The 21,350-nt window shown below is 42.1% G+C and overlaps 1 protein-coding gene across 4 annotated transcripts in view; it reads right to left on the reverse strand.

The window, feature by feature from the left end:
• Window positions 1-21,350, reverse strand: part of RPIA (ribose 5-phosphate isomerase A) — a 63,910-nt gene that overhangs the window by 28,561 nt on the left and 13,999 nt on the right. For all 4 annotated transcript variants that reach the window (XM_090269922.1, XM_090269921.1, XM_090269924.1 and 1 more), the window contains 4 exons: window positions 21,001-21,056; window positions 4,292-4,351; window positions 2,135-2,199; window positions 674-742 (listed from right to left, as the gene is read on the reverse strand). In XM_090269922.1, coding sequence (XP_090126048.1) covers window positions 674-742; window positions 2,135-2,199; window positions 4,292-4,351; window positions 21,001-21,056 — 250 coding nt within the window. The remainder of the gene's footprint in view (window positions 1-673; window positions 743-2,134; window positions 2,200-4,291; window positions 4,352-21,000; window positions 21,057-21,350) is intronic.

Genomic DNA, 21,350 nt, shown 5'->3' on the forward strand with positions numbered 1-21,350 from the left:
AGGCTCAATGGTACAGATAAACACCAAATTCAGGAACGGGTTTAATTATATGGTAAAATAGCACAGGAGGAAAGCAGGGGCAAGTATACAGAGGTTTTAAATGTATCTGAAGTACCTATGACAAAAATGTTAAAATCTAGTATGACTAGCTTTGTGTGGTATACAGGTATTTATTATTTATGTTCTTTCTACAGCTATTTTATATTTCAAAAGCAAATACTTTAAAAAAAAATTAATACGCTCAGCACATGTGCCTTCTACTAGGATCCTGAAAGAGAATCTAAGAGCCAGGTCAAAACCAATCCACAACACAAGTCACATATGACCTCAGAAGGAAGCAGTATGTGCTGAGTCACTGCCCATGGGAAGCAGTGTTTGCTCTGCTTCCTCTGAGTCTTTGTGGATCAAATGACTGATATATGAAGATGGGCTCTGTTAACAAGGGAGACAAGCTATTTCCTCCTCATTCCAAAGGACACATAAATAACAATATTTACCTTCAGCATGAAGGCAGGACAGAAATCCTCCTAGACACTGCCCTAAGTCCTAGTCATGAGTCTGAAAGTAGTCAGGCAGTCTCTCCATTTCTCTGTTTCCTCCTCTATAAAATGAGAATGATGCCTGGGGTCCAATCTACCTCCTTGGTGGACATTTACAACACTAAGCATTATACCTGAAATCAGCAATCACAATGAAGTGACTAGCATAGCCTGCCACAATCTTCTCCTGGGTCAGGCAGCCTCTAGGGATAGGAAAAAGAAAATGAACACATGGGTAAAACAAAAACTTGATCTGGGAACTAGTGAGATACAGAAAACCCAAATCCACTCAATTCTGGCACTTAAAAAGAACCTTACTTTTTAATTCTTAAGGGACATGACCCAACTCCATTATGCTGTGCAATGAATTGAACTGTGTCCCACCCAAATTCTGAGGCTGAAGCTCTAACCCCCAATGTGACTGTATTTGGAGATGGGGCCTCTAAGAAGTAATTATGGTTAAATGAGTTCACAGGGTCAGGCCCTGGTCTGATAACAATAAAGTCTTTATGACCATAGACACCATGTTCAATTGAAGTGCCTCCAGAACTGCGAGGGATTTTTGTTGTTGCAGCCACCCAGGCTATGGTATTTTATTATGGCAGCCAAAGGTAAGACATGACGCTTCTACTAAAACAGTGGTTCTCAATCTTCCTAATGCCGCGACCCTTTAATACAGTTCCTCATGTTGTGGTAACCAACCATAACTAAAGCATAGTGATTAATCACAAAAACAATATGTAATTATATATGTGTTTTCTGATGGTCTTAGGCGACCCCTGTGAAAGGGTCGTTCAACCCCCAAAGGGGTCACGACCCACAGGTTGAGAACCGCTGTACTAAATGGACTATGGGAACCTTAGACTGTGTCTGGGAGAACCTAAAAACGGACAATGGTTCCCAGTTAGGCCAGGCCTAATATAATCTAAGATGCATCTGTGAGGAAGTGCCATGCTTAGGGAGAAATTATCTGAGCAAGGAGTAAATGGGGAAGAGTTTATAGATCAAGAAGTAAAATAAGCTTAGAACAACCTGGTCTATAGGTTGACAGGGTAATAAAGCAGAGAGCACATAAACAAATTTAGTGTCATTTCATAGTCTGCTTAATTCTAAGAACCAGCAAAACAGGAAAATTCACCTTCTTCAACTCACTCCTCCCTACTCCTCAAAGCAACACATAAAAACATCCAATATAAATGTTTTCTAAATGAATGAACAAACATATCACTAACTTCTCATAGGTAAGAGCAGCTTTAAAGCAAAGATCACACCCTGGTACCCACAGACCTAATAATTTAGTCCCAATAATATGTTTGGTTTAGCCTGCACAGTTTTAAAGCTTGAATCAGAAGAATGCACATACAGAGAACCCATTAAAATGAATGATCTCACTAGAGAGGCCCAGGTTCCTAGTCACCATATTTTGCAACTAATGACCAGAAATGCCAATTTGGTGGCTCTACAGCCATAGCTATAAATACCCTAGTAGAAAGACAAACTCGGGTATATCACAGTGGCAATTTGTTTATTTTGTAATCCATTTTGCTTTGCCAAGGATTAACTGGTAGATACTCCAGAGTCACCACAATACTCACCCACCACCCTTGATGAGATTGAGATCAGCATCTACTTCATCAGCACCATCAATGGCAAGGTCAATCTGTGTCAGGAGAAGAAAGATAAAAACACTACTAAGAGCCTTTTGAGGGAAGGCTCTGTGCAAAGCCTGAGCATATAATAGCTCATCAGACCTTCAGAAGCCCAATTAGCTAGGTACAGTTACTTGCTTTTAACCAATCCAGACACGGAGGCTCTGAGAGGTCAAACTATTCTCCTAGAGGCACAGGGAAATAAACATGGGACCTGGGAACCACGCCTGGGTCCAGCTCTTACACCCCCTCTTCTCACCAACGGGATTCTCTCTGCGCAATCTGGAATTGTGGAGATCACACAATCTCAATGTGGGTGACATTACCCCCAAGCACAGTAACATATATATATATACACATATATCTGTGGTATTAAAATTTCATTGGGGAAGGAAAGGGAGATTGTAGAGAAAGGCAGAGAAACACTGATTCAGAAGTCTTCTTACTAGTGTGGCAAAATCAGGCAATTTCAAGTGGACAGAGAAGACCCAATGAAGAGTTATAAAGCTGACACACATTTGATTGATCTGGGATTGGAAATTATCTGAGGGGGCCCTGACTATGATACTACCAAAGCACCCATCTGGCCTTGCCCACTCCTTCTGTTAGGAAGCTCTACCACCAGCACCAAAAGTAGTCAAAAGAAAAATCGGTTCATTCATCTTTCAAAATCTGGAATCAAGGGAGCTATGTATTTCTCCTCACTCCTGGTACTGTGCATGAATAATGTGGCAGTTTCGAGTATGGTTTTTAATAATAACAGTATAGAAAACCTCAGGGTACAAATTCAGTTTACGCTTCAGTTAGAAGTTGCTCGGTGTGGCTGCTGCGGCACAAGTGAAGCCTACAAAGCTGCAGGTGCACAACCTTGCTTCCATCCATTTACAGATGTGCCCTTTATCTGAAGGTACAGCCTACATTGCTCTTCCTTGACCCTGCTCTAACTCCAGGGCTGGGCTTTGCCTGGGCTACTGATTCTCCAGGGCCTGGAAGGTGGCAGACCCATCTTCAGCTCAAAGTACTCTCCTAACAGTGCTAAACAGCTGATCCAGCCTGTGCCCTGGCTCCATCCACAGATTTCTCCCAACAAGCCTTCCCATGATCCTTGCTATCCCCTCTGAGGCCCATGTATACCATGACAACTAGGTTACTAGACCATCAACAAACCTCAACGACTAGCCTGGTTTTGGAGCTGCCATAACCCTTCCTAATTCTTCCAGTCCAGCCTTGCCCTCTCCTCCTTACCCCAATGCATCAAAGCATTCCACCACTCAGTCCTAATCACCACAGCCAGTCTGGGAATGTACACACATATCCATGTGCATGCCCGGAACTGGTCCTGTGATTTCCATCTATCTGTCTCTAGAATGTTCTCTCATGCCCTTGTCACCTAGCTCTGTTCAAACTTTACCTCTTTCCACAAATACCCTTCTAAGTAGCATCACTCTAGAGCTAGTAGCACTCAAATTCATATTAAGACTCTGCCACTTACAAAAAGCATGGCCTTAGGCAGTGGCTTGCCCTCTCTGAAAATGGGGGGTATATAATAGTACTCACCCTTAAGATTACTGGAGGTTAAATAATTTACCGCATAGTAGAGCACTAAGCAAAATATCTAGTAAACAGTAAGGGTGCAGTAAATGCTAACTATGACCATGCTATTCACCCTATCAACTTCAGTTTCCCTGTATTACCCATGTATTCAATCATCTTTACCATAAAATTTAATTATAACCTGTTTCCAAAACACTATGGTGCCTCACATGATTACTTCTTTTCTCTATGTGGTGGTAAGCTCCGCGGGCCGGCTCACTATCATAAGTCTGCTCAAGGACCTGCATGAAGCCCTGCATGAAGCTGGGAGGCCTGTCCTATCCCCCTTCACTACACTAAGATTGAGTACTCATGGTTAAACCAAAGGGAATGTACTAGAAATCAACCACCTCTCCTCATGTGACCTCAGTCAAGATTAATACTCAAGGCCTCAGGGGAAAAGCTATTACGATTAACTGACCCTTCTCCTAGATGCAACAAGATACCCAGAGCCCATGAACAAGTGACAGCCATAAAAAAGGAGACAGAAGACAGAGTAGCGTCTCTTACCTCAGGGTGTCGGTCCAGGTCACTGAGAGTTAAGCCATACTGCAGGATGAGTTGACGGGCCTATGCATGACAGGAAAAAGTACCCATAATGATTTACCCTGAGCACATGCCAAGGATTTTCAGAATTCTGCTGGATTTAAGTGTCAAACACTGAGTCCTGACACCAAGACTCCCTCCCATATCCCAGCCTGGACCACTAAGAGACAGGAGATCTAGATTCACGAAAGGCAAAACTAAGTTAATTCATCTTGGGACCCAGAAGAAGGCAAATAGCACATAGTGAAGACTCAGTCCAGTGCTAATCTAAGTGCTCCTCCTCAATGACCTGCTATTTAAGACAGTGCTATGGCTTCTTAAAAAAGCTTCTGGTTATAGTGTTTTAAAATACTTCCTAAAATAAGAACCAAATCTGTAAAATATTACAAAAGTTTTTTAAAAACAATCCAACAGTGTGGGGAGAAAGGCTGAAGATCACTATGAATTGATACGGAGTGATTCCTAGGCTATACTACTATCAAGTAAAAATAAGCAGAAGAAAAAAAAACAAGGAAAAGGAAACATACTGAGAAGAGTATATAAAGGCAGGACTTCTGGAATGGCTAAGTAAGGAGCTTGGCAAATTGAGAGCACCCAACTGGAATTTAGGATATTTGTGGAAAAAGTCAGCACCACTAACTTTATAGACATGCCTTATAAATAATTAACCTTTAACACAGGTTGACCAAAGGGGAGAGCAGTGGTGACTGCCACCATACAGCCCTGAACAGGACTCATAGCTGAAACAAATGCACCATGAACCTTGATCACTCAACTCCAAGTGAGGAGGACTTATGTTCATGTCATTGTTTACAACATGCAAATAAACAAAAGAATGAAAATGTTTTCTTCAAAGGCACGTCTTGAAAATATTTTCTTCTTAAAGTGAAAAGCACCTGAGATTAATAATCACAAGCTCTGGGTTCCGATCTTAAATGAACCAGCCATGTAACCCCTGGCCAATTTTCTCATCTATAACAAGATGGGGATAGATTAAATGACCAATATAAATCTTCACATCCAAAATCCTAAGACTCTAAGAATAAAATACAAAGACCCTGGAATTTGCAATATATGAACCTTATTTGGATCCTGATTCAAACGAACTGTAAAAAAATATTTTAAGGATAAGACAAAAGGGGAATTTTGAACCCTGGATTTTTATTTGATGCTATTAAAAATTAGTTACAGTTTTTTAGTAGTGTTAAGATGTTTAAAAGCCTATTTTTCAGACAGACATAATAAAATATATACAATTAATTTATATTATGACTGGGAAGTTTCAAAATAACCTAGGTGGAGGAGAATGGGGTACAGGTGAAACGAAACTGGCTATGAATTGATAATTGTTCAAACTGGGTGATGGGTACACAGAAATTCATTATATTGTTCTTTATCCTTTCTGAAGTTTAAATTTTTCATAATAAAAAGCTAAAATACTGACAGAAAAAAAGCAAGTTTAAAAAAAACATGATTTTGTTCATATTAAAAAGAAACATATGAAGAAAACAATAACAACAAATGGTATTGCTGGATTGTTTACAAGTTTCTAGATTTCTTCAAAAGTAGTACTAGGGAAATCACCCCAATTCCAGAACTTGCGACTCTAAAACATTAAGAATATCTGAAAGGCAGCGTCCAAGATGACCCGCAATGATCCCCTCCTCTTGGTATTCATGCCCTTGGATAATCCCTGCCCAACAGAGTCCCAGGGTTGGTCTGTATGACACAGCAGGGGAGATGGCATGACACTGCTGAGATGAACTAGCGTAAGGGGCTGTGGGGCACGACATACTCAAACACCCTCCCTTTTTCCTTCCTCTCCCTCTGTCCCTCTTACCACACACTCTGGGGAAACCAACTGCTATGTCTTTAAGACACTGAGACAGTCCTGGGCACAGGCCCTCTACTCAACAGCCTGTGAAGAACTGAGGTCTGCAAACATCCACATGACTGAGCTTTGAAGAGACCTCAACCATGCTGAGTCTTGAAATGATAACAGCTCAACTACAACCTCATGAGAGACCCAACTAAACCACTCCAGATTCCTGACTCTTGGAAATTACAAGTAATAAATTTAGTTGTTTGAAACTGATAAGTTTGGGGGTACTTTGTGCCATAGGAACAAATAGCTAATACGGATGGTGTTAGAAAAATGACAAAAACTGCACAGTTCAGTGTGCTGTTGTATCATACAAATAAAAAAGTGATATACTATGATTTCCTATTAATTTTACATACTTTAGAAACAGTACTAAACTGTATTCAAATTCATTACATGAAAACTGGGTGTTAGAAAAATGTTCTATCACAATTCCTATGGAAAAAGTCCTGTGTAAATATATTATTTTAATTTAACATTTCTTAAGTTTGAAGCACATTTGCCAGTGTTCCTGTTTGATGAGGATGTCCTGTTGTCCATCTAGGCTGTAATCAGAGTACAAAAGAACACAGTTCAAATATTCTTGGCGCCCTACGAAAGTTAGCATCATATTGGGCCAATAGTTGAATAAATGATTGTTGTGAGTTCAATCCAAAAGGAGTCACTTAGTGAAAGCCTTTGTTTTAAAGAATGGATGCCGGGGGAAGTCACACAGTGGTTAAGTTAGGGACAGAGTGAGGAACAGAAATACAACCACCTGCTTTCCTATCCTCTGTAGGGACCAGGAATGAAATTAGAAGGAAAGGAAAACAGAGGGAATGATAGAAGAAAAAAAGGAAAACAACCCTACTTATAAATGGAATTGAAGCCATCTTACATAATAATATGCTATTAATAATTCCATTAACAGTAACAATTTTAAAAGGAGATCTTTGAGGTCTTGGCATTCCTCTTCTACCTGAAATGCCCCGCAATTCTCCCAAACTCCAGCCCCTCATATCCAACTGAAACGTTGTTCTTTCCAGAAAGCCTTCCCCAATCCCCAGGCAAAGAGTGGGCTCTCTCCTACCTCTAAACAGCACATTATCTCTACTTCTTCTCTACTACATATTTGTAACAAATGACACACATAAATGTGGCAGTAATTCATCCAACAAACACAGAGTGCCTAAGAGCCTGGAACAACACTAGGACACTGGAGACAGTGATTAACACCTCCCATGCCCCAGGGAGCCTTCTCTCCCTAATAAAAATACATACACCTTCAATAAGCACTACATCCAACTGATTCTGCTTCCACACCACCACCACTGCCAGCTTCCCACACCAGCACCTGTCCAGAGTCTGGCACATGAGGGGGCCAGTAGGTAAGTACTGTCTACGTTGTGCAGCTGGGAGAGCCTGTTGAACCCCCTACCCCACACAAACACTCATCTCCCCAAACAATAAGCAATAACATGAGCACAGGATCTGCCCTACCTCTAAACAGTATATATCCCCATTCATAACATGGAAGACCCTGTACAATGACCTCAAGATTCCACTGGGTTGAGACCCTTTAAATTTGCTCCCATCAGCAAATTCTCCAACTCTCCTGTCTCTCCTTACCTTTGACTGGATGCCATGTAAGTGGCCCTGCACACACAGAGAAGTTATACTCACAAGTGGCCTGAGTGTTAGGGGTTGAACTGTGTTTCCTTAAAAAAAGACACGTTAAAGTTCTAACCACCAGTACCTCAGAGTTAGACCTTATTTGGAGCTAGGATTCTTACAGAGGTAACCAAGTTAAAATAAAATCATTAGGGTAAACCCTAATCCCGTATCACTGGTTTCCTTATAAAGTGAAATTTGCACAGTGACATACACACACAAAGAGAAAGCCATATGCACACGAAGGCAGAAATCAGGGTGATGCACCTACAAGCCAAGCAACACCAAAGACGGCCAGCCAAGCACTAGAAGCTAGGGGACAGGCACGGGACAGGTTCTCCCCCACAGTGAGAAAGTAAATGTTCCTAAGCCACTCAGTTTATGGGGCCCTGTCACAGCAGCCCTAGTACACTAATGCACTTGTTGTGTTGTGAATGCAACGCAGCAGCCCTGCCTGGGAGTACCGACCCACCTCTGGCTCAGCCAGCACAGATGGTGCCTCAGGTGTCCGACTGGGAGCAGCCCCTACTGAACATCAGACACTCATGCTCACAATCTAAGGGGTCTCCTGAGGGTGGAGAGCAAATGTCTGCCTCTTCTGGAAAGTGCAGGGAGCCAGAAAGCTAATAAAGATTAGCCTGTGCTTGTGAAAAGAGAAAGCAATGCCTTCTCACTGTAATCCCACAGTTGATGACCCCCAAATGTCTCATGTGACTAATGACAGGCTAGCAATCCTTTAGTTTTTCATAAATTTTACACTAAAATCTGAAAACATTTCCCCTTCTACCACCTAATTGAGGTAGAACAAAGGCCAGTGTAATCAATAAACAACTCTTTTTGGCTTAGACCAGATCTGACTTTCAAATTTTTAAAAATTATTCCAAAGCCTAACTTTAAAAGGAAAATCTATACAAATGTTTTAAATTACTACAGGTTTACTTGTTTAAAAGATAGGGCCTGTAATATATTTATTTTCCTCCAATCATTTCAAGAGATTGTATCTTACTAAACTTACTAAGAAATAAGTTTGGGTTTGGAAGAGAAAAAAACAAAACCGAAACAGTAACTGAGCAAGTAAATTTTTAAAAGCCCTATGAACTGTGAACAATTCCTCCTCCTAACTTCCTGGAACTGGCCAGCAGTTGCTGTTAATTACTACCATAAAACAGGCACATTAAGAGGATGATGCTATATTTAAAATGCAGGATCAATTTTTCAATTAAAGGTAGCAATATAAAAACCTGTGTTTAGCTAAGCTCTTTCCCAAAACCTCTCTAAAACTGTAATAAAAATTTTTTTCTTAAAGGAATAAACAAAACAAAAAACCAAAAAAGAAGAAGAAAACAGCAACAAACTTTTTTTTTAAAGATTTTATTTATTTTTTTGAAGTGGAAAGGGAGGGAGAAAGAAAAGGGAGAGAAACATTGAGATACATTGATCGGTTGCCTCTCATACAAGGCAAAAATGAAAAAGAAATTCTAAGTCAGTACTGGACAAAGCAAAGAAGCAAACAAATAAACATAGAATCTCCCAAAAGATTCAGGACTCAAAGGCATTGTGAACTTCAGGGAGCAGACAATGATGGGAGCAAAGGGAAGACTGGTGGAAAGGCTATGTAAGAACCTGTTGCACCTCCATATCCTTCTCTGCTACTCCCAAAACAGTACATTTATTATCTTGAGAGAGTCAAACAGTAGGTAGGTCTCAGGACTGCGCTGGCAGGCAATGATGAAGATGGGAGTACTACTTCAGTGAGCCTTTACTGTGTAGAAGCTACCCCAAAACACAAAAGCAAATATTTATTAATCCTCATGATTCCCAAGACTGACTGGGAAGTTTCTGGTCTGGGCCAGGTGTGTAACCTGTGTCACAAACATGCCTGGGGCCAATTAACCACTCATCTACCAGGGCTTGTTCATCTGAGAGCAGAATGGTTTCTGCAGCAAGAAGGGCTAAGCCCAATGCAAGATCACTTTTCAAGCCTCTCTGGCATACAATTTGGTCACATTCCATTGGCAAATGGGTCCCACGATCGTCGTCGTCGGCATCCGTCCGTCTCGAGAGACGATGGTGTAGCTTCTACTGAAGCTACAGAGCCTGGGCAGGGTGATATGGAGAGTCTGCTGTTGCCCATGCAGCAGACCCCCCCTCTCTTCGCAGCTGAAGGGTCCAAGGGAAAGACGGAGTCAATACAGCTTGGCTTCAGGTGCGCCGCAGGAGTTGCCGGTGTTGACTACAACGTCAAACCGCCTTAGGGACTCCGGCTCCGGATTTTCTGTCGGGGTTTACTCCCTTAGCCTTTCCCCTGAAGAGGTATGCCGCAAGGCAGCGGAGGTTTTTTGGAGTCAGAGTTTTCCTTCTCTGATGTACCCTGACTGGAAGATCGAACCAGCGACACTTAGCTCGCAGGCCGACGCTCAATCCACTGAGCTAAACCAGCCAGGGCAGGGTCCCACGATCACAGTCAAAGAAATTCTGCAAAACACTACAGACACTTCTTATTCATCTACCACAAGTACACTAAAAATGAGAATTAAGGGCAAGCTTATATTCAGATTAATGACAGATGTCTTCAAGCCCTCTTACCTATGTGACTCCCAGGACATGGGCAGCCATGCACACCACCCAAGAGGCAACTGAGCAATTCAGACCACCCTCTCCATGAGAGTCAGTTTCCAATCAACTTCTCAGCCTACCTGTCTTCATAGCAAGCATACAGCTAAGAACATCAGGATAAGAAAAACAGAAATATATATCTTTTAACTACCAAAGCAATCTAACAATATTTTAACAGTGTTGGTTGTTACCTGATTGTATTTGTCAAAACTTAGAATTATATGTTAGAAATGGTAAATTTTATATGAAAATTATACCTCCAAAAATTAAAAAAAAAAAAAAAAAAAACAAGTGGGAGAAGTACCTGGAACAGGGGCAAGTGCTGAGCAAGCAGCATTGTTCCCTCAGATGCGTCCCTCACACACACTGCCACAACGTGGTGAAACAGGTTGATGAATACCTAAGGTTCAGTCCCTTACAACATAACAGGTGCAACAGCTCTACCTAAGACACAGAGGCAAACAAACACAGGAGCCTGTCAAGATGAGGAAACAGAGGTATGGCCCAAAAGAGAGAACGGATCAAGGTTCCAGTGGGAGAACTAAGCAATGAGGAGATAGCCAACCTAACAGACATAGAGTTCAAAACTCTGGTGATAAAGATGCTCACAGACTTGACAGATATGCTTAAGTACGGCAAACGCAGAAAGGAAGCAGCAAAGGCTATGCTATATAAAATGAAGGAAAATCTATACAAAACCAATGGTGAAAGGAAGGACATCATGGTTCAAATCAATGATTTGGAATATAAGGGAAAAAAAGTGAACAAGTACAAAATGAGGAAACAACTGAAAAAAATGAGGACAGGCTTAGGAACCCCTGGGACAACTTTAAACGTGCCAACATCTGAATCATAGGGGTGCCAGTGTTACAGAAACAGGGGAGTCCAAAAACAAACACCAGAGTTTGAGGCTGGGAGATAGGGAAAAGGAAGCAGTTTTCAGGATGCCCTTGCATGCCTGGAGCTAGCGGCTGAAAACATTGTTGCAAAGATCCGCTTTACTTCCAAGGCTCAGGTCTGGGAGGGGTCTTGGACTGTGGGCTGGTACGGAAGAAGCAGGCAGAGCCTACCTAGGGTTCTGTGAATGGTCAGAACTGTTTGCAACACGCACTGCGTCAGAGGACGCAGTGAGGGGGAGAGAGGAGGCAAGGAGGAAGAGAGAAGCAGCTGCGGACATGTTGGGCTGGCTCTGGCGCTAGGAGGCTCTCTCTCTCAGGGTCTCTCTCTCTGGCCCTCATGCCCTCACTCTGGCTCTTGTGGGCTCCCTCCATGTGGCTTGGAGAAGGGGTCTCCAGGCTGCTTAAAGAAGCTCTCGCCAGGCGCTTTTGAGGAGAGGAGATCCACATGGTTTACAGGAAGAAGGCAGTTTACAAGGAGGCTGAGAATCAAGGCGGTTCTGCATTGAGAGCTGGAGGGCACCACAGCACAGAAAGGACCTCCCCAATCAGAACTGAGTGATTGGCAGCTACTGGTAAAGCTGAACTGTGCCTAGGAAGTAGGGAAATGGTGTTTCTGACTTTCCTAAGACTGGCCAGGTCTGGGAGGGGGAGGCAGGACTATGTGTAAATAAACAATTCTTTTTCTTTTCACCAAACTCTGGTATTAAGAGTTATAATTCTGGTGGCGGGCAATCGGGCCCCTAACTAAACAGCCTGTGGGTTCTGTTTCAATCGGAGCAGCCCAGGGGTTCTGTTACACCGGAAGGAGAAGAGGAAGAGCAAGAAACTGAAAGCTTATGTGAAAAAATAATGAAGGAAAACTTCCCAAATTTGGCGAAGTAAATAAGACATACAAGTCCAAGAAGCATAGAGAATCCCCAAAAAGCAAGACCCAAAGAGGACCACACCAAGACACATCATCATTAAAATGCCAAAGGTGAAAGATAAAGAGAGAATCTTAAAAGCAGCAAGAGAAAAGCAGAGAGAACTTCCGGCCAAGATGGAGGCTTAGACGGACACGCTAGGTCTCCCTCTACAACTATAGAGGAATACAACTACTTCAAAACAAAGGATAACTAGAAATTCCAGAAAATAAAACTACACGGAAGTCCAACATATGAAGTTATAAACCAGCGGTGCCATTTGGGCAGGTAAGAGTTAAAGGGGGCAGTGCTGTTTGCGGTCGCACCCGGAGCAGCGGGCAGCGAGGAATCCGGGCAGCGAGGAATCCGGGCTGCGCGGAATCCGGGCTGCGCAGCCCCTGGCGGTGCGCGACCCCGGCGAGGAGTCCCGGCGGCCAAGCCCCTGGCGGTGCGCGACTCTGGAGCTGGGGAGGGCGGCTGCCGCATCGCCTTGAACAGTGAGGCCCAGGGGGGCGGGAGGACGGATCCCGGTCTCCTAGCTGAATAACTGTGTGAATCCATCTTGGACCCCCGCCCCCAAAGAAAGCACCACAGGGCTGCGAAATAGGTCGCGGACAAGCAGACGCCGGTCGCTAATTTGTGACGCGTACACAGGCACTGCCCCCGACAGCCAGCCCAAGAAAACAAAAAGCATCTGTCAAAATGAGGCAGGCAACTTTAGAAATACCAGTAACACAACTCACCAGGCAGCAGATAGAGAACCTGACAGATGAACAGATAAGAAACCTGTCAGAGGCTCAGTTCTGGGCCATTGTTATCAGGTGGCTTACAGAATTCACAAAAGAGCAGGAAAAAGATATGAAAGAAGCGAAAAACTTTCATAACGAAAGGAACAAAATAGCATACGAGACAGAAGGAAAGGAAATAAAATCCAGAGTTCATTTCAACAAACTGGAATATGGAGAAGGAACAAGCAGTCAACCAAGGCAGCGAGAGGAAATGGGAAGCAACAATGAAAGGATCAGAAACCTCTGGGACAGCTATAAAAGGCCCAACATAAGAATCATTGGTTTGCCAGAGAATGAGGAAGATGAACTAGAACTTGAAAAACTGAGTGAAAATATAATAAAGGAGAACTTCCCAGACTTGGGGAAGGGAATAGACCTGCAGGTCCAGGAAGCAAGGAGAGTTCCCAAGAGACTGGACCCAGGGAGAACCACTCCAAGACACATTATAATCAAAATGTCAAAAATTAAAGATAAAGAGAGAATCTTAAAAGCAGCAAGAGAGAAGAAAAGAATTATGTACAAAGGGGTCCCAATTAGACTATCAGCTGACTTCTCAAGGGAAACCCTACAGGCAAGAAGAGACTGGCAAGAAATATTCAAAGTAATGAAAATCCAAAACCTACAACCACGAATACTCTATCCAGCGAAATTGTCATTCAGAATAGAAGGACAGAGAAAGTGTTTCCAGGACAAAATAAAACTGAAAGAGTTCATTAGATCCAAACCACTGTTATATGAGATGTTAAAGGGACTGGTTTAAAAAAAAAACAGAAGCTAGGGAGATGAAACAAAGGCAAACTAAATAGGCAACGAGAGGGGAAGAGGAACTGTGGGTACGGGAAGCATATTGGGGGGAGGTCAACAGGGAGGGGGAATGGGGAAAGGGAGGGAGATGATATAGGAATTGGGGATCAAGGTAGGAGGGAATGGAATAGACGGAGAGAGGTTGGGAGGAACTGTATGCACAACTAATGGACATAATCTAAAAGGGGGGGACAACTGGAGGGAGGGGGGCCACCGGGTGGAGGGGAGCAGAGGGAAGGGAAATTGGCACATGTAATAATTTAATAAATAAAACACATTAAATCTGAAAAAAAAAAAAAAAAAAGAGAAAAGCAGAGAGTTACCCACAAAGGGGTGCCTATAAGATGCTCAACTGAGTTCTCAAAAGACACTTTGCAGGCAAGAAGAGACTGGCAAGAAGTAGTCAAGCTGTTGAAAAACAAAGACCTACAACCAAGACCACTCTATCCAGCAAAGCTATCATTTAGAATGGAAGGGCAGCATAACTGCTTCCCGGACAAGGTAAAGCTAAAGGCGTTCATCATCACCAAGCCACTATTATATGAAATGTTAAAGAGACTTATTTAAGAAAAAGAAGATCAACACTATGAAAAATAAAATGACAGCAAACTCACAATTATCAACAACTGAATCTAAACAATAAATCCATAAACAAATTAAGCAAACCAGAACAGGAACAGATTCATAGGTATGGGTATCATTTGGAGGGTTGTCAGCCGGGAGGGGGACAGGGGATAAATGGGGAAATGGTGCAGGGACTAAGAAGCATAATTGGTTGGTACAAAACAGACAGGGGGAAGTTAAGAATAATATAGAAAAGGTTGAAACCAAAGAACTTATATGCACAACCCATGGACATGAACTAAGGGGTGGTGTGTGACATTGCTGGAGGTAAGGAGGGTGCTGGAAAGAGGGGAGCAAAGGGAAAAGAAATTGGGACCATAGTAACAACATAATAAAATATACTTAAAAAAAAGAAAAGAAAAAGACAAAACAGGCCACAAGCACCAAGGACACAGGGGTCCTTGAAAGAAAGACCAATAAAAAGAGAGGAAACAAAATCAAAGGAACAGGAAAAAAAATTCTCAAAACTATAGTGTGAATTCGCAGAACAAAATGTCCCAGCCAAGTGAGCAGCAGAATGAACAAAACACAAACAAACGAAAAAACCACATACCAAGACAGACACAATATGTGAGATTTCAGAATACTGGAGACAAAGAAAAGATAATATAAGGGTATACGTGTAAAGGAATAAAATACAGGTTTCATACCGAGGATCAAGAATCAGTATAGCTTGAAGCTCCCCAATAGCAAAATGAAAACCAGAAGACAGTAGAGACAACAGAGAAATCCCTTGAAAATTCTAAAAAATGATTTAATATAGAATTCTCTATTGACGAAATAACTGACTACAAGAGAGGCTAGAATAAATATATTTTCAGATATCTAAAGTAGCAATAAATTTGTATCCCATGCACCTGAGTAGCTACCTAAAGGTTGTGCTTAGCCAAAACTGAAGAAAACAAAAGGGTGTGGAGGAGGCATGAGGAACAAGACCAAAAAATATAATGGATCCAAAACAAGAGAAGGAAATTTCCTAACTACAGAGGGAGCCCCCAAGATAAGAGCCACTAGCAGCTGCTATAGTATTACCAACCCCAACCCTTCAGAGACTTGACCAAGATGAAATTGATTTAGTGGAATATCCACTGTGTTGGAAAGGGTTGAGGATAAACTTCCGTGTCAGTCCAGGGAATCATGAGGATTAAAATATTTGCTTTTAGGCCACTGTGTTTTTGAATAAGAGTTTAGGGTTGAATTAGTAAGGAGTACATAGACAACAAAGCAAATTACAAAAACAAAACAACAACAAAGGCAATATCTGCTTAACTTTCAAGAAAACAAAATAATGGGCGGGTAAGGAAGAGTAATCAGCACACTACACAGGTCAGCGGTAGTTTGGATGGTCACAGTTCTGTAAAAATTGAGTAAAACCATTTGCGACAACATGGATGAAACTAGAGAGAATTATGCTTAGTGAAATAAGCCAGGCAATGAAAGAAAAATACCATATGATATCACCTAATAAAGGAAATTAAATAACAACATAAACAAACGAACTAAATAGGACAAGGAGCAGAATAACAGTCAATGGGGGGAGGGAGAGAAGGGGTATAAGTAGGGGAAGGGTTTAGTCAAGGAATGTGTATAAATGACTCATGTACATGGACAACGGGGAGGCATATGATTGTAGGAGAAGGGGTGGGCTGGCTTGGGGGGAGCAATGAGGGAAAAATGGGACAACTGTAATTGAAAAACCAAAAAATAAAATTAAAAAAATAAATAAAAATAAAGAATAAAATAAAACTGATATTGGACAGTGAAAAAGAAGAATTGAGTAAAACCTCATCAAAATATGAATTCTGCCTTGGCTGCTGTGGCTCAGTGGAATGAGCGTTGGCCTGCGAGCCAAGTGTCACTGGTTCAATTCCCAGTCAGGGCACATGACTAAGTTGCACATCAGGTCCCCAGTTGGGGGTGCGAGTGAGAGGCAACCACACAGTGATGTTTCTCTCCCTCGCTTTCTCCTTTCCCCCTCTCTAAAAATAAATAAATAAACAAACAAATAAATAAGTTTTTTTTTAATGTGAATTCTATGGGAAGACTGGGAGAGAAAAGTGTGTGAACAGTGAGATGAAGTAAAAATCACCAAATGTTATATTTTATTCATCCTCTCAGTGCAGAATTGTTACCTAACGTTGAAAAAAATTTTAAGTACCAAGAAAAACATGTCTTTTTGAGATACTGGAGCAAATATCCAGTCAGCTAAAGGAATTTTAAAATTATTTCCATGTAAAGAGCAAGAAATGGTGGTTGTCAGGGGTGGGGGATAAGGAGAGTGGTGGTGTTTTTAATAAAAAGACTTGAATATTTTGCTTCTTCAATCCTTGTGTAGGTACAGTCATGTAATGTAACTGGGATACATTCTGAAATGTGTTGTTGGATGATTTCATCATTGTAGAATATCAGAGTGTGCACTTAAACAACCTAGATGGTATATAGCCTACTACTGTAATTGTACGTGCTATACTTTTACACAACTACCAGCACAGGGCTGTTTGCACCAGCATCATCACAAACATATGAGTAATGTATTGTACTACAACATTATGACAGCTATGTCACTAGGCAACAGGAATTTTTCAGCTCCATTATAATCATATGAGACCATCATCATGTCATATATGTGGTCCACTGTTGACCAAAATGTTATCAGCACATGACTGCACAGCTTCAATTAAAAGTATTACTCACCCACAGAAAAGAATGAATCTTACCATTTGCAACAGCATGGATGGAACCCAGAGGGGTCAGAAAAAAGACAAATACCATATAAGTTCACTGAAATGTGGAATCTAAAGAGCAAAATAAACAACACAGAAACAGACCCATAGATACAGAGAACAGACTGATGTTTGCCATAGGGAAGGGAATTTGGGGGCTGGGTGAATAAAGTAAAGGGATTGAGAAGTAGATTAGTAGATACAAAATAGTCACAGGGATACTAAGTACAGCATAGAAAATAGTCAATAATATTGAAGTAACTATGTATTTGAAATATTGGGGGAACTGCTTGGTAAAGTATACGATTGTCTAATCACTATGCTATACACCTAAAATTAATACAAAATAATAGTGAATGGCAACTGTCATTTAAAAAATAAAAATAATATGCTGCAACAACTCCAGATCTGGTGTGTCACTAGGAGTAGTTCTTGCTATTCATTTAGTGACTTTGTAACAGAAACAGGGGAGTCCAAAAACAAACCCCAGAGTTTGCTGCTGGGGGATAGGGAAAAGGAAGCAGCTTTCAGGATGCCTTTGCATGCCTGGGGCTAGTGGCTGGAAACTTTGTTGCACAAAGATCCGCTTTGAAACTTCCAAGGCTCAGGAAGATGGGAGGGGTCTTGGACTGTGGGATGGTACGGAAGGAGCCTACAGAGCCTGCATAGGGTTCTGTAAATGATCAGAACTGCTTGCAACACCCACTGTGTCAGTCAGGGATATATAAGCAGCTGCGGACATTTTTGTGGGTGCACTCCCTCCAGGTGGCTTGGAGGAGTGGGTCTCTCCAGACTGCTTTAAGGGAGGCCTCCGGGCTGCTTTAAGAAGATGCTCTCACCATGCGGTTTGCAGGAAGAAGGCAGTTTACAAGGAGGCTGAGAATCCAGGCGGTCCTGCATTGAGAGCTGGAGGGTACCACAGCACAGAAAGGATCTCCCCAATCAGATGTGAGTGATTGGCAGCTGCTGGTAAAGCTGAACTGTGTCTAGGAAGTAGGGAAACTGTGTTTCTAACTTTCCTAAGACTGACCAGGTCTGGGAGGGGGAGGCAGAACTATGTGCAAATAAACAATTCTTTTTCTTTTCACTAAACTCTGGTATTGAGAGTTGTAATTCTGGCAGTGGGCAATCGGGCCCCTAACTAAACAGCCCGTGGGTTCTGTTTCAGTCTGAGCAGCCCAGGGGTTCTGTTACAACTTGCTTGCACTAACTTACTTTATAGTCTCATTTTCCCTGCAATGTATGGCCACTGATACTTTTGCTCAGTTTGATTTTACTTCAATTGTTATTATTTGTAAGCCTAGAATCATAACAGTCACCCTGTGTCAGCATAGTTTAGTTGATCAGAAGTTATGCTTAAACAGATTAAACCACTAAGGCTTTCATTCTTTACTAACAGATCTATGTGTGGATTGAGGAATACAGTAGTCCCTCTATCGCGGTTCACTTATTGCAGCCTCACTCTATCACGGGATTTTTAAAAATATTATATTTAATTATTTATCACGGATTTTTTGCTATATTGCGGGATTTTGCAGTACTGTATACATGTTAAAGTTACATAAGTTTAAGAGTGTTGAATATGATTAAGAACATAAGTAGTATTTATAAAAGTGTGGAAAAGGTTAATAAGGGACTGGGAACAGTTTATAAGTGTGTGAGAAGGGTTTATAAAGCTTTAAAACGTAAATAAATACTAAAATAAATGTAAGGTTCCTACTTTGCGGATTTTCACCTATCACGGTGGGGGGGGAGTCGTCTAGAACATAATACCCACGATAAGTGAGGGAATACTATATAGTCAAAGATCAGGCATTTGACAAGCTAGCCCTGGCTATTATTTTCTGCTGGGCTTTCTTATGTCTCCTTTGCACCTGCACTGGGCACCATATTGAGCCAGGGAAGATAAGTAAATAACTAGGCCATCTCTGACCTCTTTTTAGCCTGTACACTGCACCTTGCCTCAATGTACCTCTTCCAAACCACCAGGAATATGTATGAGTTTATCAAGACCATCTATGTTAAAAAAAAAAAAAAAAAAATATATATATATATATATATATATATATATATATATATATATATATATATATATGTATATACACACACATATACAGAGAAGGAAAACTCTGATTCCAAAAAACCTCCGCTGCCTTGCAGCATACCTCTTCAGGGGAAAGGCTAAGGGAGTAAACCCCGACAGAAAATCCGGAGCCGGAGTCCCTAAGGCGGTTTGACGTTGTAGTCAACACCGGCAACTCCTGCGGCGCACCTGAAGCCAAGCTGTATTGACTCCGTCTTTCCCTTGGACCCTTCAGCTGCGAAGAGAGGGGGCGTCTGCTGCATGGGCAACAGCAGACCCTCCATATCACCCTGCCCAGGCTCTGTAGCTTCAGCTTCACTGGAGAGGACACTCCAGCGTCATCGCAAGATGTCGATTCAACACGGGAGGAGACAGATACCGTGTCACTCCCAAGTCGGACTGCACAGCCATTCTCGGCGGTGCAGATAGACTCTTAAGAAGCTACACCATCGTCTCTCGAGGCTCTGTAGCTTCAGCTTCACTGGAGAGGACACTCCAGCGTCATCGCAAGATGTCGATTCAACACGGGAGGAGACAGATACCGTGTCACTCCCGAGTCGGACTGCACAACCATTCTCGGCGGTGCAGATAGACTCTTAAGAAGCTACACCATCATCTCTCGAGACGGACGGCTGCCAACGACGATATACATATAACTTATTAAATAAGAAAAAAAAAACAAGATGGTCAAGTCCTTTGGAAAATTATATACCTAGTTTTTCGAAAGGCAAGAAAATCCATAAATTACTGATTTTAAAAACATCTCCTGAGAACAGTAGGATTTCAAAGGCAAAAATGAGATGTAAAAACACTCATTTTCTAGCCTGTGGCAGAGATTATGGTACTGCCTTTAGTCTCCTGGGTGCCCACTCACCCTGTTGAGGGTTCCAAGAGATTTCATTCCAAGGAAGCTCTGGCAGCATGCGCTACCCTAACTTCCTACCCTGTCCATCCGCAATGCCTCCTCCATTCTCTACTCTGATAGGCTGAGGCACCCGCCTAGCTTAAAGGACATCTTTCGGGCACCTTATCCTCTCTGTCCCTTCACCAGCGGTACCTGCAGGCTGTGGGTGTGGAGCCTGCAGGGTTGGAAGAGTTTCTTTCCTAAGACCTACCTGTCCAAAATGAAGTCCACAAAGTCACAGTAGCACCAACCACCTGCAATTCCAACACATGCCCCTCCACACAACAGCCAGATGGCAGACAGGGAAAGCTCCACCTGGGCACCTCTCTTCCTTCCCTTCCTGAAGTCTACTCTCCCCTGATTTTTCCCTAAATTTAGCTGGCTCCACTGCTTTCCTCCGTGAGCCCCTACTATTTTATGGTAAAAGAGCATTAGACATGAACTGCAAATACTGTACTTGCATTACTAACACATCACTTAATGCCCTATGCCCTTTGCCCCAGTTTTTTCCATCTATAAATAAAAATAATGTTCAATAAGGATAGAAACCATGTGGTCATCTCTATAGACTCCATCGTGCCTAACACAAGATACACAGAAATATTCAGAATGAATAAATGAATGAACCAAAGCCACACTTCTGAGGAACAATCCTCAGTAAAGAGGCTCTTCTGCTCCCTAGCCCTCTCACCTGGAACAACCCTGCTGTGCCACTCAAAGCCTTTCACCACAATGTCCTCAGGGACCCAGTAGATTCCTCAGCTACTGCTAAGAAACAGAAGGGAAAACAAGACATACCTGGAAGGAAGTGGGAATACAGACGAGGTTCAGGTTCTCTTGTTTTACTCTTTCTGCTGTGGAGACAAAAGCCATGTTGGTGAATTTTCATTCTCCTCACTTCATTCTTCTTGTCATGTACACATCTGCTCAAATCCAACAGAAAACAAACAGTCTTCCCCTGACTGACAGCTGCCTTTCATTCTGTCCCCCCACTTTTGGTAAAACAAAGTTGGTGAACTTATATCACACATCACAAGACAGGGTCACTAGAAAGCCTAAGGAAGTGAGTACTAACTACTAACTACAGAAAGAACAATGCCAGTGCTTGCTATTTTCTGGCAACGTTCAAAGAACTGTGTACAAATGAA

Source organism: Furipterus horrens, unplaced genomic scaffold, assembly GCF_987537825.1.
Source record: "Furipterus horrens unplaced genomic scaffold, mFurHor1.1.pri manual_scaffold_3, whole genome shotgun sequence".
NCBI classification, from domain to species: Eukaryota; Metazoa; Chordata; class Mammalia; order Chiroptera; family Furipteridae; genus Furipterus; species Furipterus horrens.